Source organism: Acomys russatus, chromosome 17 (genome assembly GCF_903995435.1).
Source record: "Acomys russatus chromosome 17, mAcoRus1.1, whole genome shotgun sequence".
NCBI lineage: Eukaryota > Metazoa > Chordata > Mammalia > Rodentia > Muridae > Acomys > Acomys russatus.
Window position 1 is genome coordinate 2,266,999 of NC_067153.1, and position 27,404 is coordinate 2,294,402.

Genomic DNA, 27,404 nt, shown 5'->3' on the forward strand with positions numbered 1-27,404 from the left:
CCACCAGACTGGCCTATGGGCAAGCCTGTGACACATTTCCTTAATTGAGGATTGATATGAGAGGGTTCAGTGCACTGTGCACAGTTCCACTATTGAGCTGGTGGTCCTGGATGTTAAAAGAAAGCAGGCTGCACAAGCCCTGAGAAGCAAGCCAATAAGCAGCACCCTCCACGGCCTCTGCATCAGCTCCTGCCTCCAGCTTCCTGCTCTGCCTTCCTTCAGTGGTGAACTTATAAGCTGTAAAGTGAAATAAGCCCTTTCCCTCCCCATGTTGATTTTGAGAATGATGATTTATCCCTGCAATAGAAACCCTAGCTCTATAACCAGGTTGTACTGAAAACCCATGGGAGAAAACAAAACAACAGGAAAGACAATCTACTTCTGACAGAAGAAAATAATAATAACAACAACAATAATAATAATGAAAATTCACAGATCTGTTGTCAAACTACAGCTAATGCATCTTTCAAATTCCTTCAAGTGAAAATTATCAGGAGGAATACTTTGCTTATGGGTTTAATTAGGTGATCCTCAATACATTAGGGTTTAATTTTTTTTTCCTCTCACTACATGAATTGACAATGTCCTTTTAAAAACCATTTTGATGGCATTTTTAAACTGTTCTAAAAGAGAGGAGACTATAAGCCATAAATGAAGCACTCCACAATCAGGGTTGGAAATAAGACTTTTGTAGCTGAGCTAATACATTAAAAAGACGGAAGTCCGCATCTGGTTTCAATATTACTATGAATTCCCTGGCAAATTTAAAAAGAATTTCATTGTACAAAAACAAAAAAGATGGTTTTGATAGGCTTTAGTCCTCGGGTCACTTTTGTCTCTAGAGTCGTATGATTAGTATAATAATATGATACATTTAATGTGTCACCGTGTATATGGTTTTGATAAAAAAATTCACCCACCAACTTGTCTCAAGGGCAAATGCATAAATGATTTTAAAATAAACATAAATCTTTAATGTTTTTAGTCAGTAAAAGCAAATGCAAGTGAAGTTTTAAAGTTTAAACAAAGCTAGGAATTTACATTTCTAAAAATGAGTCAAAGTTAACTCATCTCTTTCATTTAATTATCTATGCACAACGCAATGTATCCATTCTGTATTTATTGATGTTAGTTTACAGGGATACTAAAAATCACTGTGCAAGCGAAACTTGAAATTTTAAAACAACTATTCTATTAAATTTCACTCACACAATGATTTTGCACAGAATTATTTTTTAAAATATATTTGTCTATTTGTGCACATGTATGTGTGTGTGCATGTGTGCGTATGTGAATGCACATATGTGTTATAAATGTGTACAGGAGTTTGCAGAGGTCAGAGCATTGGATCCCCTGGAACTGAAATCACAGCAGTCGTGGACAGCCATGTGTGTACTGAGAGCTGAAGCCAGGTCCTCTGCAACAATAACTGCTTCAGGCAACTCTCCAGTCCCTTTTGCATACGCTCTGAAAAACTGACCAAGAGCTAGCGAGATGACGTGACACACTCACGGTTGTGCATCACCTCGACTCACATGCACACCACCCGCATGCACATGTAATTAAACAAAAAGATCAGGACTCCATAATGTAATCCTTACAGTCCTTTAAGCCTCTATCAAGTTAAACATACCTACTCACTGATAATAACATACATTCACTGAGTTCTTACCATCCATCGTCTGCACCTACTGCTTTACTTAATAGCCAACAAACATAAGCGTGGAAGGCAGGCATGGGACAACTTAAAACCCTGCTCCATTGGCCCTTCTTCATGATATTCAGGACAATTAGTGAACAAATCGTTGTAGCACTAGGAGACTCTGTAAAAACACTCCACAGCAGCCATCCTTAGAGCTGAGTTGTATCAAAACCAGCCCTCTTCAAACCCAAGCCATTTAGCATGCCTGAGGCCAGCCTCGGCTATTTCACTGTGCCATCTTCCCACCCAGGGCTGCTTCACAGCTGAGATGACCTGCCCGACTCTTGAAGAGTGGACAAACTTTATCAAGTGACCGAGGAGTGAAGGAAAAACTATTGAATGCAAGGGTGACTGGCATAAAAGCATATAAAGCCACCAGCCTAAGTGCCAGTCAAAACATTAAATAGCAAGTTTTAAAATGTGGTATATTTCCACAATAGACAATAAAGGCGAACAAAAGCATGTCTGCTACAAAGAAACAAACAAAACAAAAAACAAAAACAATGCAACTATAAATCTGCATTAGGCCAAATAAGAAATAAAGACATGGTTTCCATGTTTCCTGTAATACCAAAAAATGGAGACAGGCCAGGACCAATAAGATGGCTCATCAGGTAAAGGCAGTTGCCACTGGGCCTGAAGATCTGAGTTTGGTTCTCTGAACCCAAATGGTGGTGTAGTGGAAAAAAGGAGAAAAACTGACTCCCGCAAGCTGTCCTCTGACCTTCAAATGCACACCATGGCATGCACACAGTCACACACATAATATGATCGATCAAAGTATATTATGTGAATATATGACAATATCACAATGACAGACATCTTGTAGACTATGCAAAAAGTGTGTGTGTGTCTGTGTGTGTGTGTGTATAAACACAGACAGACAGACAGACAGACACACACACACACACACACACACACACACAGAGAGAGTCCAGTATCAGTAACTAGTTTTGGGGGCGGTGGTTGGTTTTTTTTTTTTCCTGGAAATAGAGAACATAGGAAAATAGGGCAAAATGGTAAGTCAAATGTTTCATATCTGAACTAATGCTCTCAGAGTAGAAGAACCAAGATATGGAGAAACTGCTGTAGAGAAATAATACTTTGTAGTAACACTAAAGTTGCTGTGGTAGAAGCAGCTTAAATCCTGAGGGAGACTTCCATAGTATGATTAACAGTAAACACCTTTAGAAAAATTAGAAAAACTTAAAAGAAACAGAAAGACACCATTACAGTCAGCACTAAAGCCCCCGCACTGTCTGAAGATGCTACACCTCTGAGCCATAAAAGCAGTTCACCAAGCACCTTCAGACACACCCAGAAAGCTGAACCTAACAACTGCGCATGTCGCTCAAAAGCAGAGACTGATATGCACAAGGCACTGGGTTTGTTCCTGGGCCCTGGAGGAGAAAATGGAGAGAAAATGATGCCCACTGACTCAGTAATTCTCACGTCTCTGAATATATTCAATGACCATTAAAAATACAAATAAACCAATACATGTATACAAGGTTTTTGTAGCTTTAATTTTAATGGTCAAAAACCAAAATGCTGGAACTCATCTTATTCAAGCGAATGAAAAATATATAAGCATTCCATTTACACTCACATGAAACCTTCATGTACTGCTATGACAAAGTATCTAAAATATGTAATTAGAAGAGAAAAAAAGAACAAGAAGAAAAAATGGAAGAGAAAAGGCATAAAATACCACATGTAGGGTTTTTTGGGGGGAAGTTGTTTTGTTTTTGAAGTCTATTGCTAGCTGGCTACAATTTCAACATATATAAAATTCATAATTCATTTAAAAGGAGAAATTTAGATACCATTCTTTACAAGATTTTGCCTTAACAGTGATGTCACAGCACCTTCATACCGAGCTTCATGGATACAGAGTGCTGGGCCTTATCCTCGTGGTCCTCAATAGCAAACAATAATGTGGGTGAGGAATCTGGTATTGCACTCATTTAGGATTCGGACTATCAGGCTGAGGGAAGTTACACATGCACCCAGGTAAGCAATATCCCAGGCACTGGCATTTGGTCTTTTGGCTCCACATCCAGAACACACACTAAAGAACATCACTCCAAATAACCACTGCTGCAGGGCGCTGTCGGTCAGGGTTACCACAGACGGAGACAGATCTGGCTTGACAAGTCATCTGCCTACAGAGGAATGCACAGTAAGAAAATAGAGTACAAAGGTGGGCCTGGCTCACAAAAGGGAACTATACCTGTGGAAAGGAAGAATAGCAACAAAGGAGGAAACTGGGAAGCTTACCCAGGGAAGCCAAGAGGACACCACCGTAACTCTAATGCACTTAGTTACGGTAAAAGGGATCATCTAGCTGGAGGACTATGTTTTAACATGGAAAAATCATAAATAAAAGTGTTGATAATCCAATCAAAAGCTTAGAAAAGATGTAATGAAGCATGATGTGTATAGTGTACTGAATTGGAGATTAAGACATGGTGACACATAATTGCTATTAAAAAAACAGTAATAGTCTAATCCTGAGCATATGGCATTATTTTCTATTCGCTTTAAAGCTATTACTTGCAACATCCAAAACTCAATCTTGATTCCAGGAGAGGCACCAAATAAAAAGAAAAGTATCACCTTCTATACAAAACACTTACTGCTATGATTTGAATATGAAATGCCCCCCAAAAAAGGCTTGTACTGAAGGCTTGGTGCACAGGTGGTGGACCTATTGAGAGGTCATTGGGTCATCAGGGACTAACTAGTCTATTGATGGATGGACTGAAAGCTGAATGAGCGATTAGAAGGCGGGGCCTTACTGAAAAGGTAGATGAGAGTGGGGCACAGCTTTGAGAAGCACAGCGCGCCCTGCTCTTCCTGCCCTCCGCGTCCAGCTCTGAGATGAGCAGTTTCTCTCCTCACGGCTTCCCATGTTGATGCTGCTGCTTTGACACAGGTCTAAAAGCAGTGGAGCCAGCTGACCACCATGAGCCAAAATTAATCTTCTTGCTTTGCTTAATTTCTGGTGTTTTATAACAGTGGCGAAAAGTTAACACTCTCCTCAGAGTCTATACAGTACCTATGACTAAGAAATCTCCTGTAAGCAGAGGGGCTGCGAACCGCAACCATAACACAGCCCTTTAATGCCATAGACTCTCCAGAAGAATTCACTTACTACTGAATAGGAGCAACAGGCTCTTTAAGAAACATCAACCTTCCTAACTCTATTGTAAGGGAGACAGATAGGGGCCAACAGCTTTGACAATCAGTGTCACCAAACGCGGCTACCAAGACTTAGCTTTCATTAAAGAAGCTATTCTTGGTATATTTTAGGGGACTTTTTGTTTTGAAAACATGCAAAACTGTGTTCTCTTTGTCCAGTGTATCACATCTGGCTCCTACTAACACCCTGACTCCCTTATAAGGCAGTTCACGTCTTCATCTTTAGAGCATGTCCTCGTCAGCCTCACCGTGGTCACAAGGGAAGATATCTCGCACACCACAGTCCGCATGTGCACAGTGATTTGCTCAGAGTAGGGAAGGGCCATTCTGAAGCACTGAGGGGCAGGACCATCACTCGGCACTAATGGATCTCTGACTGAAAGCTACAACCCAGGCTGTTGGCAACCACCCTGTAGCTATGGAAGAAGTGTGGGGTGAAGCTGGCATTAATGTAGAGGACTCACAACAGACCAACTCTACTCACTCTTGTGACCCTGAATCAAGTTACATGCAGTACTAATTTTACAAAGAACTTCAATTACATTAGCAAACAGACTTCCTTTATAATTTAAAAAAGAAAGTATAGGTCTGGAAGTGATGATACACAGATACACACCAGACAGAGACAGGGAGATCCCTGTATCAAGACGGTGAGGTCTAGGCCAGCCAGGTCTCTGAAGAAAGAGATAGAGACTCAATAAATAAATAAATACATAAATAAATAAGATGTGTTTTTCTATGACGTGTAACCAACAGCTGAAACTGATACAGGACCTAGAAGCTAATAAGAAAAGAGGGTACGTCCCTAGTGCAGCATGTTTGTACATATAAAAAAGGCAATTCCAGAAATACTAGTGCTTGTTCTGAATATACAACAGTATAAAATCTCTGAACTGACTCCTATTTTCTGCCTCTAAGCAAAAGGAATTTAATATTTGGGGCCACTAAAAGTATAATAAAATTATCTTTTACAAGATATATGAATATTTTTTAAAGGTCTCCTTTTTGGCTTCTTTGCCTGCTCTGGCCAAAATACATGTTTACTTCAAATTGAACTGATACTGTGTTTAGACTTCACATCAAAAACCCTGGAATGGTTAAAGTTCCATTATTTTTTATGATACATAATATAAGCAAACAGAATAGTGACCAAAACCCTTCAAAAGTAATATGATCATTTCTAGCTCAATTCATTTGTCCACAAATTTCGGGAATTCCTTGTTTTTAATAGCTGAGTAGTATTCCATAGTGTATATGTACCACAGTTTCTTTATCCATTCTTCAACTGAGGGACACTTAGGCTGTTTCCATGTTCTGGCTATTATGAATAAGGCTGCTATGAACATGGTTGAGCAAATTTTCTTGTTGTGTGGTGGAGCATCTTCTGGATATATTCCAAGGAGTGGAACAGCTGGGTCTTGAGGAAGCCCTATTCCCAGTTTTCTGAGATAGCACCAGATAGATTTCCAAAGTGGCTGTACTAGTTTGCATTCCCACTAACAATGAAGGAGTGTTCCTCTCTCCCCACATCCTCGCCAGCATGTGGTGTCGCTTGAATTTTTGATCTTAGCCATTCTGATGGGTGTAAGATGGAATCTCAGAGTTGTTTTGATTTGCATTTCCCTGATGACTAAGGAGGTTGAGCATTTCTTTAAGTGTTTCTCAGCCATTTGATATTCGTCTGTTGAGAATTCTCTGTTTAGTTCCAAGCCCCATTTCTCAATTGGGTTATTTGGTTTGGTGGTGTTTAATTTCTTGAGTTCTTTATATATTTTGGATATTAGACCTCTGTCAGATGTAGGGTTGGTGAAGATCTTTTCCCAGTCTGTAGGCTGTCATTTTGTTCTCTTGACAGTGTCTCCTGCCTTACAGAAACTTCTCAGCCTCATGAGGTCCCATTTATTCATTGTTGACATTAAGGCTTGGGCTGTTGGTGTTCTGTTCAGGAAGTTTTCTCCTGTGCCAATATGTTCCGAAATTTGTGGACAAATGGACTGAGCTAGAAATGATCATAATGAGTGAGTTAACACAGAAGCAGAAAGACTCCAATGGTATATACTCACTTATATCTGCATACTAGCCCAAGGGGCATGGCCTATGAAAGCCTTAACTTAACAGGAAACTGGGACAGAGGGGAGGACATCCTATTGGGACTCTAGATGAGAGAAGCATGGGAGACTAGCAAAGTAGAAGGATCCAGAGGGTCCTAGAAACCTACCAGTAGAACATTATGATAGGCAGATTTGGGCTCAGGGGTCCTGCTCAAACTAAGGTACCAGCCAAGGACAATACAGGCGGTAAACTTCAAACCCCTACCCAGATCTAGCCAATGGGCAGAACATTCTCCACAGTTGAGTGGAGAGTGGGGTATGACTTTCTCACGTACTCTGGTGCCTCACATTTGACCATGTCTCCTGGATGGGGAGACCTGGTGGCACTCAGAGGAAGGACAACAGGTTACCAAGAAGAGACTTGATACCCTATGAGCATATACAGGGGGAGGAAATCCCCCTCAGGAACAGTCATAGGGGAGGGGAGTAAGGGGAAAATGGGAGGGAGGGAAGAATGGGAGGATACAAGGGATGGGATAACCATTGAGATGTAACAAAAATAAATTAATAAAAAACTTTTTAAAAAGTAATATGAAAGCCTACATGTAAAACTTTATCCAAGTCGGACATGGTGGCGCATACCTTTAATCCCAGCACTCGGGAGGCAGAGACAGGCGGATTGCTGTGAGTTCGAGGCCAGCCTGGTCTACAAAGTGAGTCCAGGACAACCAAGGCTACACAGAAACCCTGTCTCAAAAAACAAAAAGAAAAACAAAACAACTTTATCCAAATACCAGCCAAGCTTCATATTCCAACTTCTTTATAATCCAAATTTCTCTCCCTCTCCCTTGGTTAAAAAAATACAACTGAACAAGGGCTCTTGGGTATTGAGGCTGAAGAAAGAGCGGGACACTACGGCGCACATGGTCATTCCATGTCATCCCACCCAGAAGCAGATCTGAGAGTATAACGTGTCCAACGTCTGAGCAATAAAACGGGGTATGGGGCCCCTTTAGAACAACACAAACCACTCTCTCAGCACAGAATGCATACGTTAGGAACATAGTTAGAATACTTTAACTGTACTACAGAGAAGAGGGCAAAAAGAGTTTGTCTTTCATGAAATCTGGGCTGCACATGTCTGGCAAAGAAAAAAAAGGTTAATAATCTTTCACAAAGTCCCACAACTAGTGATGTAAAAATGAAAGCTTTCACTACTCACACCACATGTAAATACACATATACATGCTGCTCATAATCCCTTGATCTGCAGAGAAAGAGAACTGACACTGGACTGTGAAAATGTTCAGTGGGCAGACATTTAAAATCCTTTCCCACATGAAAAGAATCCTGAAAAAGAGATCACAAAACAACAAAAAAAAGTTCTCGATATATAAGAAGTTGTAAATCCTGTATGAACTGTATCTATTACGCAAAGAGAAAGCATGCAACAAAGTGAGTGGCAAAGACAAGCATGAATCAGACCAGGAACCCACAGGGAGATCTAAGTCTCCAAAAAGGTGCATGATACAGTACAAATTCACATAGACCAAAAGACATGTATTGTCAGCAATAATGTAACAGGCAAATTAAATCCTAAAAAGAATTTGATACTTTAAAAAAATGTTTTTAAAAACCCTTAATTGGCCAGGCGTGGTGGCACACGCCTTTAATCCCAGCACTCGGAAGGCAGAGGCAGGCGGATCGCTGTGAGTTGGAGGCTAGCCTGGTCTACAATGCAAGTCCAGGACATCCAAGGCTACACAGAGAAACCCTGTCTCAAAAATAACTATTATTATTATTATTATTATTATTATTATTATTATTATTATTATTATTATATTTTAAACATAATTATTTAAATAAATATTTAAATGTATTTAAAATAACAATTATTATTATGATTCTCAATATGGTAAATACATTTTAAATACTGTAATTCAAGTGTTCAAATCAAAGCTACTATGAACAAGGAATTAATTCTAAGGATAGTGGGATCTTCAGACATTTTGAATAGCCAAGGCCTAAGTTTAGTGGAGAAACTCTTACTATGCCTGCAAATAAACTTCTTCTTTCCTTCTTTAATTAACAGTAATTTGAAGGACTAACAGTGAGTGCTAGAACTCTGTCTTTGGGCCCGTAATCTGCTGCACATCTCTACCAAACCCATCTGACAGGTAAATGCATGATATGAAGACACTCCCTCCAGTCTACAAGAAATGATAAGATGGTGACAGGCTTTGGGGGGCTGGAATATGCTGACAGTTCCATTCACGTGGATGTTTTCTTTAAGAACACTCAATGACATACACTGATCATTCTACTAAGTCACAAAAATGTAAAAACCCTTCCGCAGATTCACAGTAAGTACACAGCATAGGCATGATTTCAACCTAGGGATTCTGGTCCAGATTCTATGTTTTTGACAACTACAGCTCAGTTTACAAGACAGGTATTTCCTGTCCCCCCCTGTCTCTTTGACTCCATTTTTATTTTGGAAAAAAAGATCAGCAACAGCTCTGATCTCACAGTTGGTGATTCTTATGACAATTAAATGCTACAACATAATGTAAAACATTTAGAAAAGTACTGAATACATAACAAGAACTGTGTGAACACTGTTTTTACAGTATCTACCAAAAGTCTGATGGTAAGCTTGAAACTGGCAAGTACCACTGCTGTAACCCTGACAAACTGTACCCTGCAGGACTATCAGGATGCATCCTCTTAGTGTAAAGATACGGTGATCAAAGAAAACTGGGCTTTCCAATTATTTCCTTTACAAAATAACAAAGCTACGACAAGCCTCCTGGGGGGAAAAACACATCACTTTAATTTCTAGACTCTTCAGTTTAGAATTTCCTCCCCACTAGCCCCATTTCCCCAACCCAAACTATCATCATGGAAACAGTTCATCCTGAAAAAGACTCTAAAACATTCTCCAACAGAACAAACTGAATGCTGCCCGTGTTTTAAAAGACACAGAATTTACCTGGGAATTATCATCTGTACAACTGGTCTTGGACACTTTGCCACATTTCAACTAGAGAACCAGTAAGTTGTGGAGACTGAAGACCCCAAGGAATCTCCAGTCCAAGGCTCTTCAGCATGCAAATCTGCTTCTGAGTTTCTGCCTCAACAACATTTCTGTACAGAGGTCATCTGTGTAATTCTAGTGAGATTTCTCAAAGGTTGAGAAAAAGAACTGCTAAAAGGGTCCTAAGGTGCACGTGTCAGTGTTCAACTGTAAGAGATTAACAGATTACTCTTCCAAGGACTTGTAGCTGTTGCTCTTCCAGAGGACCAGAGTTCAGTTCCTGACCCCCACATGGCAGCTAACAAGCATTTAACTCCAAGAGGGACTAACTCCCTCTTCGGGCCTCCACAGGCACTCATGTGGGATGCACACATACATGTAAGCAAACACTCATATACATAAAACAAAAATTTGATTTTTAATGGCATTCGTTTAAACTACTGAGTTGAAAAGCACAAATGTAGGTGGAGCAAGCATATAGCATGTGCATGTGCCTGTGGGTGGGGACAGAGTAACACTGACTCTGGGACAAAAACAACTTGAATTTATGTATTTAGTCCCTTGTCACTTCCCTGAAACTCCATAAATTGAGCATGGAAAAAATGAAGACAGAGTAGCGGGAGCGGAGGGGACGCAGGAGTGGAGAGAAGCAAAGACTGTGGGAGGAAGGGATGAGACAAAAGCAAGGGGACAGACGGACGGACGCAGAAAGGGAGGAAACTAGACGATTCAGGAAACAAACAAAAAAGACTTTTAAAAAATCCTCACAGCAATTCAAACTCAGTTTGCATGCATGTTTTCGCATCACCATGTTTATGCTTAAAGAATATACTGTACCCTGAGCATAAGTACTAAAATAATTTAATTAAGCCCAGTCTTCTTATTATATACTTTGTCCCTTGTGAAGTATCAGAAACATAAGGAGTTTTTTAAAGCCCCAAATTTCCAGAGGCAGTGAGACCTACACATAAGACACTGACAAGCACTATATCATATTACCAATACCAGATTCTAGAAGGTAACTGAACGAAGTCTCACAATTTTAAGAGAAAATTACTTTTTATTTAAAACTCTGAATAGGCTAATTACCAAGCAAATTAAAGATAGTTTCAGAAATGCAAACACTCAAACTGTGGACGCTATGTCTAATAAGAAGACAGTTTGGTTAGAACAAAAGGCAAGGGGGAAGCAGGAAATAGGTAAGAAAACAGTGTCACTAACCCAAGAATCCAGTGGAAAGAAAGCCCAAGGTTGCAGCTGTACAGCAGACCTAAAAGGCAACGAGTCCACATTAGAACAAGAAATCAGGAAGCGCCAAGAAAGACTCCTCAAGGAAACATCCACACATTTGAGAAACAGACACAGTGAGGAGCAAACGGAAGACACTAGAAAACCTCAAGGATGGCACATGCTACTTTGGTCACCGTGAGAAGACAAGCAGCAAAGTCTCCAGCAAAACCAGCGTGCAAGAGCACAATCCTGACACAGACCCATCAAGCATGACAGCGACCCTAAGGAGCTGATTAGGAAGAGAAAGCCCATGTAGGCCAGCCGCTGAGGCCATCCTCCCTGGTGAGCTGGGGTCACACTGGCCTTCGGAGGGGAACAACACCGTGCCCTCCTTCCTTGCCTAAGTATTTTCTACCCTTTCTCACCTGAGCCTTCAATCTCTAGGTCTTTACTGAGCGTCCTACTTGCCAAGCACTGTTCAGAAGCAACAGATAAAGCGTGCAAAGTACTATAAAATGTTATTCATAACTTAACAGATGAGAAACCTGAAGTTCTTTTCAGTTATGTTATTTTCCCCAGGTAATTAGTCTAAGTTGATAAAAAAATTAAAACTTAAATTCATTATGCTGAATAGCTGGACTTATCTCTCTCTCTCTTTCACACACACACACACACACACACACACACACACACACACACACTGCTGAATGCAAACAAGTTGCCAAAACAAAAATGAGCCTCAGGAAGAGAGAACAGCCTTGGTCAGCTTCTTAGAATGTTTCCAAGTACAGGATGAGCCCCTAAGATACGAACTTTCTTCCAAGTTTAAATGCATAGCTTCATAATTTATTACATATGGATCATTTTAAAATCTTCTAACCCAAACTAAAACTTATCTTTAAAAAGTTTCAATTTCACAGTAGTATATAATGTTTAAGATGTATAAATATTTAGAGATGCTAAATGCACTTAATATAACTGGTTATTTTTAAATTCATTCAAACGGAACTTTCTAATATCAATCCCATAAATATGCTGAATTACTCTTAATAGTCACTTAGAACAATATAACACTGCTCCTTTTCATGAGCTAAAGGAGGTAGGTCTAGATTAAAACTATCATGGTAGACATTTTTTAATATGAGCAAAGAGTCAGACACAAAAACATTACATAACTTTCAGAACAGTCATAGAGCCAATACAACACATCTGGTATTTCACATATACCAATGTTATCAGTAAGCCAATTTTTGTGGACTTTCTTTAATATATAGCCATATCTACTCAATAATTTGTATTATTAACACCAAAATGTAATAGCCACGCAAATTACAACTTATCCTTATAACACCAAAAAGATGGGTAGAGTTTTTGTTTGTTTGCTTATTTGTTTCTTTGTTTATTGTGTATACAGTGCTGACTGCATGTACATCTGCAGGCCAGAAGAGGGCACCAGATCTCATTATAGATGGTTGTGAGCCACCATGTGGTTGTTGGGAATTAAACTCAGGACCTTTGGAAAAACAGCCAGTGCTCTTAACCTTTGAGCCATCTTTCCAGCCCGGGTAGTTATTTTATATTCGCAGGATGTACAACCAATTGAGCCTGTCAATTCAACAAGCAACTCTACTGAAGAATGGCTGGCCATGCATCGCTCTTCTAGGAACTTAGAATATTTCCAAGACCACTATGTTAAAACTATGCTTTCACGTGTCCCTGTAAGTTTGACAAAGAAAAAGTACAAGTCATGCTTTGAAGACCCTAGTTAATATCTATGCTGACAATCAGATAACTCATGACTTCTTAAAAAGAAATGTGAAGCAAACTGCCAAACATGCCCTGCAGATGACCAAAAGGGCCAACAACAGCAGCAAGGCAGAGGACAGCGCAAAGGAGCAGCACATGACACACGTGACTTGGAACTGCGCACTAGACACACATGGCTGGCCTACCGTCAAACCAGGCAAACTAAAGTGTGCTCGCAGTTCCCACTCACTGTGCGCCTTCAGGAACAAGTACACTGGAGAACGTGTTCTCAGCAATGATGCTCCCAACCTGGAGGCTGAGAGCCTGTGAGGGCACAGACCCTTTCACCATGGCTGAAAATCAGAGATCCTGCTTATCAGATGTTTACATTATGATTCATAACAGCAGCAAAACTACAGTTATGAAGCAGCAACAAAAATAATGTTATGGCTGGGGCCACCACAATATGCAGAACTGTATTAAAAGACGGCAGCATTAAGAAAGTTGAGAAGCACTGTGCCAGGAGATTTAATCCACTTAATCAATACATGACTATATAGACACAGATTGCCTAGGGAATAAAGAATTAATTTCAAATAAGACATTTTTACTGTTGTTTGTTTGATTGGTTGTTATCAGTCTTGCTATGCAGCTCGGCCTGATCTCAAACTCAGAACTCTCCTGCCTCTGCTTCCTGCATGGTAGAACTATAAGAATAGGAGGGGGGAAAGGGAGAAGGAGGGATAGAGGGGGGAGGAGGGAGGGAGGGGGGAGGGAGGGAGGAGAGGAGGAAGGGAGGGAGGGAGGGGAGGAGGGAGCACAAGCCAGAGCCTGGTATTTATTGATGAAAATTATGCAAAATTACTACTCCAGGAAACTGAGAAGAATATTGAAAGTCTGAGAAGACAAGGTAACAGAAGACACAAAATGGCTAATATATGAGTTCAATCTTCATCTTAACAACCTGCTTGACTTAAAACACCGGAGTCTACAGTGTATAATAGAACAGTGGCAAGTACTAAACAAGTAGGAGGGAGGCAAAATACAAATAGTGCTTATGCTATGGCCTAGATAAACATGAACTGAAATGTTCTTTTAGAAGACATGTAATGGGCTGGAGAGATGGCTCAGCAGTTAAGAGCACTGACTGTTTTTCCAGAGGACCCAGGTTCAATTCCCAGCACCCACATGGCAGCTCACAATTGTCTGTAATTCCAAGATCTGACACTCACACAGACATACATGCAGACAAAACACCAATGTACATAAAAAAATAAATAAATAATGTTTTTACTAAGAAGGTATGTAACTTAAATCAGGTTTGTTTTTTTATTGTGCTTTTAGTTTTAAATTTTTAAAGAAATACTTGATAAAAAATTTAAATCAATAGTTTAAAAAATAAGCACAATATCACAAAACACATCACTGCTGTACAAACAAGCGACAGCAACAACAACAACAAAAAACCCACAAGCTCTACTGTCAACTTGCTAAATAATCACTTAGTTTTGTTTTCCTCTTTTAAAACGTAAGGTAGTGTTTTGAGAACTTCATTCGTAAGTGCTGTATTTCTATCGTTTCCACCCCAAGCGCTCTCCTCGTTCTCCCCCATCCCCTATCAAATTCTCAAACTTATGACCTCTTCTTCTATAATTATTATTGTTACACACACACTCACACACACACACGTGTGTGTGAGTGCACACGCACACCCACATTTCTTCTTTATAGCGACACTTAACAGACATGAAGAGGGTCAAGGAGAAGAAGTAGAAGAATTTACCTGCCTGTTCCTCTAAATAAGGTTTCTACTAAAATGGCTGTTGTATATAGTACATATAAACCAGTGAACATCAGTTTAAGGTCTCAAATCAGAATACAGCAAACCTTGTAAGAACATTCATCTGTGAGTCTATCTAAACACCAATATGAGCTGCTTCTCAGCATACATTTTACTGGTTTTAGTCACAATTCTAAGATAACCGTAAAAAGAGATTCAAGGACCATGCATTAGTTTTCAGGTTTATAAAAGTTAAAGCGGTGATGAAGTTTTATATGCACATGCTACATATAAATTCATTTTCATAGTATAAACACAGGAAAGGCCATTGTCAAATGAACTTGCATGAGAAAGACAACTGAGTAAGCCAGTTCTCTATGAACTCCACACTCACAGCAGACCCAAAATACAAGGTATAAACTTCATGGGTCAAGATTAAACCTCTAAAATTATTAAAAAGAGTAAGAAAAAGAAGCCAGAGAGATGGCTCAACAGTTAAGCACACTTGCAGATGGCCTAGGCCCAAGTCTCAGTACCCATTTTGCAGCTCACAACCTCTGTAACTCTAATCCCAAGGTATCTGACAACACCCTCTGCCTCTTCTGGAACTAGGCATACACGATACACACATACATATAATCAAGCAAACACTCGTGCATATGTGTATATACGTGTGTGTATGCACGTGCACATATATTAAATGCATAATGAAAATTTTTAAATATGTAATAAAAACATAAATCTTTTTTTAAAAATTCAAAAGGAAGGACTAGGGCATTAAGCAAGGACCTATGCAAAGAATCAAATAGGACTTTATTAGTTCAGTTTAAAAAAGAGTATCTTCCCCTCAGTCACAGACATAGGGGAGGGGAGTAAGGTGAAAATGGGAGGGAGGGAGGAATGGGAGGATACAAGGGATGGGATGACAACTGAGATGTAATATGAATAAATTAATAAACTATATTTTAAAAAAGAGTATCTTGTAGAAAGTAAATAAATAATTGGTAAAAATCAAGATATAGGCTCAGAGGTGAACCAAATGCAAAGTGGACTGGATATGCAATCATGAATAATGTTTATATGCAAAGAGAGTCTTAATATATATCACCAATAACCAACTAAAAAATAGAAGCAGAAAAAAGGCACCACTCATGATACCGGGAAGAGGGGTATGACAAAGGCCCTAGAGCAAATTAGCATTTTTCAAGAGGATCTAGAAGGGTGTATAAGGGCATGAGCACAGAAGTTACGCTTCTGAGGACTAACCATAAGGATATTCTATGTCAACAAAATGTCATCTGACCCAAATTAACTTATAAGCTAAAAAAGAGAATAAGGTATCAAGCATGCCTTAGATTTAGAAGCTTGCTTTAGTGCAGCAACTGTCCAGAATAACTATAGCATAACTAGACAGAGACCGAGTGCAGAGCCATGTGCACTTAGTGTTGCCAGCATCAGCTCCTGAATCAGGCAGAAAGGAAGAATTAACTGTGTCACAACATACAAGCCCCTTCCCTAATCACACACAAAGTGAACACCAGGTACGTTAGTGGCTGTTACAGCAAACCCCGAGAAGCCAGTAGGAAAGGGCTCTGCTGTGCTAACAATGTGCTAGATAATCCACTGCTAAAAGAACTGCCCCATCTAGAAGGTTGATAGCATCAACTACAGAAGCAGCACCTTGTTTCAGAGCCAAGAGATGAGGAAAGAAAACCACAGACTTAAGCTGAACAAGGGCAGCTTTTCTTAAAAAATACCTATAAACTGGGGAATAAAGCCCAAGAGGCCAAGAAAAAGAACAAGCTTTGAATGATGAAGACCAAGATGAGAAATCCAACCCTACCCAGAAGTTACTTAGCCCTACAGCCCAGATATAAAGGCAGGCTAACCCAGATTCAAATGGGCTATCTCTGACCCCACACTGCATTAACGTGGTCCAGAAGCACCACCCCACAGAATAAAGCAAAAAGCCTTTGAAAGAAGACATCAATGTTCAGAAACAGAAATTATCTCTACTGTTTTTATTTTTATTTCTGTTGCTGTGACTATTACAAGGATTAAGCCTATGGCTTCATGCATGCTGGTCACGTAGCCTGCCATAGAGCTGCATCCTTCAGTTGCAATTTTTTTTTTTCTTTTTAAGAAAGGATCTTACGACATAGCCTTGGCTGGCCTGAAATTTGGTATCTAGACAAGGCTATCCTTAAACTCAGAGAGTTCAAGAATCCAAATAGCCTAACTCTGCCTCCCGAGCACTAGAATTAGAGACACTGTTTCAAAGGTAACCAGGCACAGACCATAACCACAAAAATAAAAATAAAGTATAAGGAATGATCACAGAAACAGACTCAACAGACTGAGACAGAGGGTGCTGGAGAGAAAGGGGGAGGGGAGGGGAGAGGAAGGGAGGGGAGGGGAGGAAGGAGGAAAAGGAAAGAGCTAGAGCACAATGTGTACAATGAGAGCCCTAGGAAGACAGAGCAAGAATGCACCACACACTGTGTATGTATTAAAAGCTGAAAGGTTTCCAACACGGACTACAAATATCAAGTTGTAGAAGCAAGATGAGTGGATAAGCATCTCCAGCATCACCAAAATCAGAAATTTAACAAATAAATAAATAAATAAAAAACAAAAAAACTATACTAGGTGTATCAAAAGAAAGGATAAACATCAGTATCTAGATATAGGTATCTCAAAACAAGACATAAATACCTTTAAAAATGTTATGTGCCTATACCAGCTTCTGAGTGCCAAAGGCTGAATCTTAAAAATAATAGATTATTTTCAAAGAAGCAACAGCAAAACTTATTATTAGAGAGAAAGGAGTTAGGCAGTCAGGCAGTTGGCATCTTCTAATGCTAAAGAAACTGCCAACTGAGATTTACAAAAACAAAGTGAAAGGCTTTGGATGCGTGTTAGTGGCAAAGAACTTATATATATGAGTCACTGTATTTTATTACCAGTATCATAGAAAAAAATGAAAGCAATTCATATTTTTAAAGTAAAATACATGTTTAAAAAAAAAAACCTCAAAAACAAAGACTTTATCACCATCCTACAGTTAAAAAAACAAATGTTCTCCATGCAACTAGGAAGTGTGCAGAGAAATCAAAGGCAGTTAAAGCAAAACTACATGGGAAAAAAAATATATATATATATTATATATATCACAGAATTAAATATTAAAGCATAAACAAAAAGTAACACAGCAGCAAAGCATAGTGGCACACATCTTTAATCCCAGAATGCAGGAGGCAGAGGCAGATGGATCTGTGAGTTCGAACCCAGCCTGCTCTACAGAGCTCCAGGATAGCCAAGGCTGCACAGAGAAAGCCTGTCTCAAAAAAAAAAAGGTAACATAGCACATAAACCCTGAAGTTGCCATATTCTTGGGAAAACACTGTTTTATGACCATGGAAACAACTACTAGAGTGATTCTGGTGTGTGGAAGGGTGGGGGCGGAGGTTAGGTTCAATTCCCAACAACTTAAAAAGAAAACCATATCCTTACATTGATAATCCTCAAAACAATGTTAGTCTTTTTAGAAAATTAATCAAGAAACAGGTCTACTAATGCTCTTGAGAACTTACACAAGCTGCCCATGAGGCCACAGGCAGACAATCCCCACAGCGCTGCCCTGTCTTGTTCCACGCAGTCTTTTTTGCATGTGTACTAACTAAGCTGCTCTGCAGAAGCAGTAGCTGCGCTGTTCCTAAGGCAGGAATCACACCATGCACATGAGTGGGCGGTGGCGTCTCCTGGAGGCTATGAATCAATGGGCAGAACGCCCCAGGGCTAAATGAGGGAGGCAAGTCCTCAGGCCTGCAGTCGCATCCATGTCATCTACAAGAACTGTAGAGACCGCCACAGTCTGTAATTATCAGCTACCTACTCCGTGCTCACAATGGTTAACATTAATACTTTAAAACCATAAAAATAAATGTTTAAATTTTCCGGTTTCACATGCTTCTACTCCATCTCATATTTGATCATTTTAAATACCAGAGGGGGTGAGATTAGCTTGAAACAATTTTATAACACCTTTCTCACTGGACTGCAATTGTTTTCAATGGTTCTGCCACTTACCAGTCATCTGATTTACATAAATGCTAGTTAAGAACAATAGAAACGCCAAGCTACTAATTAAAATGTCACAGATGATTTAATCCTTTGTCAAACAAAAATTATTTCAACTTCTGTTTCATTCCCTTCTAAAGAAATCCTACTTACTTTATTTTCTCCACAGAAAAAAATTAGAATAAGCATCCAAGTATTTCACCAAACTTTAAAATGACTCTGGTGAACCACCAACTGATTCAAGTAGTTATGTGCTTTTCCTGAACGTATTTCAACCGAACATGTCTGAGACCAGGCAGTACAACACACATATGCTGAGTCACCGCTCTGTCCATCACACAGATGCTGAGTCACTGCTCTATCCATCACACAGATGCTGAGTCACTGCTCTATCCATCACACAGATGCTGAGTCACTGTTCTATCCATCACAAAGATGCTGAGTCACTGCTCTGTCCATCACACAGATGCTGAGTCACTGCTCTGTCCATCACACAGATGCTGAGTCACTGCTCTGTCCATCACACAGATGCTGAGTCACTGCTCTGTCCATGACACAGATGCTGAGTCACTGCTCTGTCCATCACACAGGTGCTGAGTCACTGCTCTGTCCATCACACAGATGCTGAGTCACTGCTCTGTCCACCACACAGATGCTGAGTCACTGCTCTGTACATCACATAGATGCTGAGTCACTGCTCTGCAGACTGACAGATCATCTCACCGATAATGCTTCTTAGCCATTCACACGAAAAGGACCTTGGGCCTTAGATGGCTGATAAACAGCTCTTCTACCTAGGCTGCGACACAGCCATAAGAGCTTTTATTAAGTAGTACACTTTGCTAAACCATTCACACACTACGTGAGTGCGTGCATGCCTGTGTGCATGTCTGATCTAGCACTTTCATTTTCACACACCTGGTGGGCGGTTGAGAAACAAAAAATATTTAACTACTTTTAAAAATTCAGAAATGTTACCTCAATTATTTGCCAACTATAGATGGTAAATACAAGAAAAATTAAGATGAGGAAATGTCATGAATGTTATGAAGTTTAACTAGAACTCCAGCCATCATTTCCTGAACTTAGATTACTACGCAAATGCAGACTCTCAAAGGACAAGACGACCACGGTGCTCACAGTGCTGGACAAGTGGCCCCAGCAAACTCCCCTTCGGAGCTTGGTCTGCCTTGCAAGGATGCGCGTCTACTCTCAACCTCCTACTCTCCTTTTCCACACTAGTATTTTCTTTGTAACAAAATACAACTAGTCGGATTCTAGAGTGGACCTTTTAAATGAGATTAACAAACAATTTAAATACTTACTGTCTTGTTCCGTAATCTAATTATGTCTGAAACGGACCCCGCTCCACAGTACTCCATCACAATCCAGAGGTCTGTATTCTTAAAGTAGCTGCCGTAGTACTTCACAACATAGGGACTGAAGGGAAAGAGTTACATTTAGTCCATCTGCAAAGAAAAGTCTTTCTTAATCCCAAAATACTCTCAACATTTCATATGTTTCAATAAATCAATTTAATGAGTAAACTTTTATTTACATTGAATTGTTTGTAGCTAGAGCTCAGCAACTGTGTATAATTAGGGTTTTATTTCAAGGATAAAAATTTAACAAAGTTTACAGGCCAGAGGAGGCCCAACCGTTTTCAATGATTCCCAACAAAAATAATGTTTTATTTTGGCAAGGCATTTACTACTTAATATTAGAAACAAATGGAAGTATTTTCCTTTAATAAAAATATTTCAAATACAACTGTTCTAAAAAATTTTTCATTCAATATTAATGCTCAATTTCAAAATAATATATATTTCAATGAAGCCAATGGGATAACTTTTCTTTCATGTTGGCCTTGGTAGGTTATTGAGAAAAGAATGATTTACACATGCAGTATATAATCAATTTGTCATTTAGAGTATTTCTTAACTGACGGTTTAAATCTTCCAGAGATGAATGAGCTAGGTTTAAAGTCAAGTGTTTTTTCAGGAAAACTTAAAATCACACAGTGAACTATATACATGCTACCATTACTGATTATTAAAGATACACCACACAGACTCGTATATAAAATATGTTCCCTAATTCAAGAGGAAAAGTATCCATAATCACCAGAAGACACAACAGGATTAAATTACAAGGCAACGTAAACTATGCTGCACACAACATATGTACATATTTACATATAACATATTTACATGTTGTGTTATACAACATATAAATCAAACTCAGAAGAGGACTTGATCATGGTGGGGCAATCAGAGAGACTAGTAGAAAGGCTTTAATCTGAGTAAAATTATTTAAAAATTACTCCAGAGGCTGGAGCAACGGCTCATTGGTTAAGAGAACTGGCTGCTCTTCCAGTTCAAGTCCCAGCACCCACATAGTAGCTTACAACCACTTGTGACTTCAGTTCTATGGGGTCTGACACTCTCTTCTGGCACCAAAGGCAACAGGCATTAATATAGTGCATAAACGGTCATGCAAGCAAACCACCCATAAATCAATCTAATAGGCATTTTAATTACTCCAACCCATGGGTGGTAAAGTGAGAGAAGATGGTTTAAAAATAAACATGCATGAGTAAGACAACCAGAAAGACCACGCTTGTTTAGAGGAAAACTTGTTCATAGGATGCATCTAGTAATGGGTTCTATCAAAGGGCGGCTAGTTTACTAAGTATCAATGTCAAATAAATAAAACACAAGAATCAGATAAGAAAAATAAAGGTATTATAGGCCAGTAGACGGCTCAGCAAGCAAAGGCTTTTACCTCCAAGCCTGATGGGCTGCACTCCATCTACAGGCCCTACACGACACAGACTCAACTCTTTCTCCCCTGGCCTCCACATGTGCACACAGAAAATACACCCAAGTACATTAATGTAATTTGTAAATGTCACACTAAAAGAACACAGGAAGGTATGAGGAGTGCAGAAGACACAGCTAGGTGGTTGGAACATGTACTGCTACTGCAGAGGACTCAAGTTCAGTTCCCAGGATGCAACCTGTGAGCCAACATCTGACCTCTGCACCCCACACACAGACTGTATCTGTGGCCCCTCCCAGCACCTCTCACCCTGCCTCCATCCTACAGCTCCCCCTCCCAGGGATTGCGCTTCCCTTCCTCATCTGAGCCCTGTAACTCAGCCATTTTGGCTGAGCTGCTCTCTTGGCCCCGTGGCTGAGCTGCTCTCTTGGCCCCGTGGCTGAGCTGCTCTCTTGGCCCCGTGGCTGAGCTGCTCTCTTGGCCCCGTGGCTGAGCTGCTCTCTTGGCCCCGTGGCTGAGCTGCTCTCTTGGTCAGGGGCTCCTCTCTTGCTCTCCCTCCCCAGCTCTCCTTTCCTGGTTCAGTTCAGTCTGCCAGCATGTTCAACATGGATTCTTCTCTCTGCCTGCTTTCTCCTCTACATCTATAATAAAAATCTTTTCCATACTTTAGGCATACTCATGTCCTTCTCATCTTATTTCATTTTTCATTCACAGACATAGATATATTTTCTTAAGATACCATAAAGAGGCTACAAGACTGTGAGAGAAAACTTTGCAGTAAAGCCTTAGATTGTACCAAGTCTTCAAGGCAGACTGACTGGATGGTGCACAGGGGCTGAAGTAGCACAGGCAGCTCCTGGGCTGAAGTCCTGTCTTACCTACTGTTCCTCAGTTCCTGCTGACTGGCTTCCCCAGCTTCCTCCCCCATTATAATCAATGTTCCACAAAGATGACCAACTGACACAGTTTCCTTTTTAAAAACAAATTTAAAATAGGCTGACCATACTGCTCTCTTGTCAGGCAAAAAGGGGGTGGGGGAGGAAGGAAGGTCTTAACTGTTCCATATCAAATGCACATCTTTCACAAAGTCTGCCTCTGTATCTGTGTCTCTCCCTATTCTCCATCTCCTACCTTACATTGCTTATACATTTAGTTTTGCTGGGTGCTGGGTTAAAGAAAGCACTGTTAAGGAGTTTCTGGATATTTACATGAAGCATTTAAAAACTAAAGGTAGCGCAGAGACTTGGGGCCTCAGCCTGGGGAGCAAAGACAGCACTTCTTTCGCCTACTCTTCCTCTAGATGAGCGCTCGTGTGCAAACCTCCCAATTCCACCATGTCTCAGACGCTCCTTACAGCTTATGACTCAATAGCCTTCGCAAAGCACTACAGCTGGGAAATCCTAACATAAACCCAGAGCTGGCTACCTGTGCTGGCTAGTTTAATGTCATTTAAGAGGAGAGAAACTCAATTGGAAAAATACATCCAGAAGATCAGGCTGTAGAGCATCTTCTAATTAGGATGAATGAGGCCTAGCATATTGTGAGTTGTGTCACTCCTTGTGGGCCTGGAGTCTATAAGAAAGCAAGCTGAGTGAGCCATGAGGAGTGGGTCAGTAAACAGCATCCTCCATGGCCTCTGCATCAACTCCTCCACGTTCCTGCCCTGCTTGAGTTCCTGTCCTGACTTCCTTAGATAATGAACAGTGCTCTGGAAATGTAAGCCAAATAAACCCTTTTGTCCCCAAGGGTCATGGTGTTTCATCACAACAACAGTAACCCCAACAAAGACACCACTTCAGAAGGTAAACTACATCCCCTTTAGAAAGCTCTCTGAATACTAATATTATCATTCAGAATTGAGGTAAGGGTTTAGTAGCAGGAAAACCAAGAGCATCTTCATTGGCGGGGACGATGCACGCCTGTAATCTCAGCACTAAGGAGATTAAGGCAGGGGAGGCTTAGGAATTCCAGATCAATCTGGGTTTCATGGTAAGTTTGAGGCCAGCTACAATACTGAATGAAAAGATTATGTCCACTGGGAAGCACAAACACACTGTCATAATCTTGCCATATATAATAAGTAGTCAGTCATGCTAAGGATTGGCAGCTCTTATGACAGATAGGGATCCTAAGAGAGCTACCTGAAAAGCAGATATCCATCCCCCGAGCCTCTCACAGAAGTGAGTCACAAAAACACTTTGGCATAAAATTGTTTTAAAAATAGTAAACCATTGTCCATAATAATCAAAACCAAATAAATCATATTTCAAAAGCCCTGTATTATAAAACAGACTCAAGAAAATTAACCTGAAAAAGTATGTAAGCAGGCAAAACTAACGGCATCAAGATACAAGTCAAGTCTATTTTCTCCCATTTCTTCAACACTTACTCACTTAATCTCAACCCATATTCAATGTTATAAGCACATCAAGTGGTGCATAGATGTCCACGTGCTCACTAATTGGCACCATTCTGACTCGCACAGAGCACACGCATAGATGGCCACGTGCGCGCTAACTGACACCATTCTGACTCGCACAGAGCACACGCATAGATGGCCACGTGCGCGCTGACACCATTCTGACTCGCACAGAGCACACGCATAGATGGCCACGTGCGCGCTGACTGACACCATTCTGACTCGCACAGAGCACACGCATAGATGGCCACGTGCGCGCTGACACCATTCTGACTCGCACAGAGCACACGCGTAGATGGCCACGTGCGCGCTTAACTGACACCATTCTGACTCGCACAGAGCACATGCATAGATGGCCACGTGCGCGCTAACTGACACCATCTCACTCGCACAGAGCACCCCAGCATGAAATGAACAGGTGCTAGAGAAGTTAGTCCCCAAGTAACCACAGCCATTCTTAACAATGCTAACAGAGAAATCGTGTAAAGTAAACTGCTGTTATTTTATATTTACCATTTTTACAAATAAAATTACTCGTAGCTCAACCCCCATTCCCATGCTCACACAAAGAATTCTAATTAAATGCATAGGGTCACGTTACAAAGCTACCAAAGTAGGAAAGAAAGCTGGCTTGCTGGGAAGAAGGGATTTAGTGAGAAATGAGATGAAGATAACAGGGGCTGAAAATGACCAAAAGTTATTAAAATAGATGTATAAAATTATCAAAGATCCAACCAACTAATGCCTGGCCCAGCTCTCCTTTGTTATCAAACTTAACCCATCCTTTCTTGTGGGTGTGATCTCCCTGGGGAGTCCTGCCTAAGTCCCTTATGTACCACACCTCACCTCTTAGTAGACTATACTGTAACAGCCTGGCTACCCAGGTGCCTCTTGTCTGACCAAGAGTCCCTAAATCCCTGGGGGTTGTCATTCTATCTCTTGTGAGCAGCGCATGAGTGAAACACTTACGAACAGGCACGAAAAACACACAAGGTGAATGACTAAGTTAGTGAAAAGTGCTGTTCCTGCTTCACGACATTTCTCTCTGTTTCTACGAAAAGGCTCCTTCTCTAGAGTACAGGCAGAGAGCAAATCCACGTCAGCTGCAGCCGCCAAGCACTCACGTCATCTAGACATAGAATTCACTGAGTTTTGCTCTTGTGTCTACTCCTAGGAAAGCCCAGTCACCCTGAACTGCTCAGACATTTTTACAGGCATTGTTTTCTTTCGTATCAGCCCTAAAGTCAGGAAAAGTGGGTTCTCATCTTGGTCCTTAGGTAGCTGTATGGCCATTCATGTAAAATCTCCAGGTCTGTCCTTTAAAACCCTGAAGTTGTTTATGTATGCTTTAGTACCAGAATCTAACATAAAACTTAACAATAAGCCCAATGTAAGAAAGAGAAAAATCAGTGATATTTTTAATTTTACAGAGCTTGTCACTATTTGAAAACAAAACTGGCTCCTAAAAGCACCTTTTTAGAACAGTATAAAAGGAAAAACACTAAAGAAAGAGTCTAGTAACAACATTCTACAGCTTATGAATTAAACACACCTTTATTAAATGTCTATTAAAACACTAGAATAGACACTGATGATTCAGCAGTAAATAAAGCAAGCTGGCTCCATCAAATACTCTACTCAGTACATGTTTAACAGTCACTAAAAGTTTAAAACATTCCCTATGAGTCTTACAAAGTGCAGAAAGCAAGACGATTTGCCAACTGTCCAATGTTTGAATAAATTAAGAAAATATTTAACTTCCAGAAAACTGCTTATCTCCTTTTGTCTGGCCAAAATTTCAGAAGCTGTAATTTTTCTACTTTATTTTCTTCTAAACCATTTTTATGTCAATTTTTCAATCATTCATTTACATTGATAATAATGGTTTTGCTTGCCTTTTAGTGTTTTTATGAGCTTTTAACCAACTATCTTTTATAGTTCTATTTTACGTGTATGGGTGTTTTGCCTATATGAATGTTTATGCACCATGTGTGTGACTGGTGCTCAGGGAAGCCAGGAAAGGGTACCAGATCCCCTGGAAATTAGGCTTACAGGCAGTTTGAGCCACCATGTGGGGACTAAACTATTGAACCTAGGATCTCTAAAAGAGCAGCCAGTGTTCTTAACCACTGAGCCATCTGCCCAGCCCCTTCACCAACTAATTTTTTTTTTATCTTTTGTCATTTAATAATTATAACATAAAATTGGGGGTGAAATATAAAGCACAGCAATCGTTTAGTCAATATTCATTTCAGCATTTATTCTAATCAACAAGTATTTAGAAGCTCTTCCTATAGACAAGGCGTTTAGCTATAAAGTGTATGAACACTCCAGGGTTCCATTCCTATCTTAGCCCTTTGTTTTTCCATTGAAGATATTGGCCTGCACTATTCCTACGTCTATAATGCTCTTCTCTGTACTCATCACACATACTAATCCCAATCATTCAAACAGAAGTGCAGTGCTAAGCAATAGAATGGATACTAAGAAGTAAACATTGTTTGTATTCCCAAGAAATAAAGAGAAAACAACAACAACAACTAAGATAATGGCACTCCAGAAGGAAAATGATAAAATAAAAAAAAACTAGAAAAACTAGTTAAAATAATGCTCAGATTTATAGTTAAAATACAAAATATGGGGTTGGAGCAATAACTCAGTGGTTACGAGCAATTGCTGTTCCTGTAGAGAGCCTGGGTGCAGTCCCCCAGCACCTACATGATGGCTCACAACCAACCATAACTCTAGTTCCCAGCACCTCCATGCTTTACTTCCAGCACTGCCAAAGCAAAAAATATTTTAGAAGTATACCATCAGTCCTAATAATAAAAAACAGCATCAGTACAGCTGATAGCCCAGTATAGTATTTCTTTCCCAATGTTCAAATTACCAAGTTAATGTATCAGCAATGCCTGGGAGAAATTTGCAATCACATACGTTTTCCTATTAATATTTTCAAATTATGATAGAAAATATACCATATAACCTAAACATATCACATATCTAAACCATAAGTAAAATATATTGGACCAGTGACATTCCCCTAGCATTACTCAGGCACTTCATTAGCCAAAAAGTTCTACTACAGATGCTCCTTGACTCTATACAGTAGCATCGGGTCTGACAAAACCACTACAAACTGAAAACACTATGATGCAAATATATTCATAAACCTAACCTACTCAATACCTAAGCTTGGCAATACAATATGCCATAGGGTACTGACTGTTCTCACAATCAGAAGGCTGATAGAATATAGCCTACTGCTGCTACCCAGCGTTACAAGAGCAAGGCAGCCCAGGGGGCAAAAATCAAAATTTAAAATTCAAAGTAAGGGTTCTACTGATTGCCTGTTGATTTCACATAAAACCATC

The 27,404-nt window shown here is 40.1% G+C and overlaps 1 protein-coding gene across 2 annotated transcripts in view; it reads right to left on the reverse strand.

Annotated features, from left to right (window-relative positions):
• The window catches only part of Stk3 (serine/threonine kinase 3), a 248,492-nt gene that overhangs the window by 189,131 nt on the left and 31,957 nt on the right, over positions 1-27,404 (reverse strand). For both annotated transcript variants that reach the window (XM_051159468.1, XM_051159469.1), the window contains exon 4: positions 20,156-20,270. In XM_051159468.1, the coding sequence (XP_051015425.1) occupies positions 20,156-20,270 (115 nt within the window). The remainder of the gene's footprint in view (positions 1-20,155; positions 20,271-27,404) is intronic.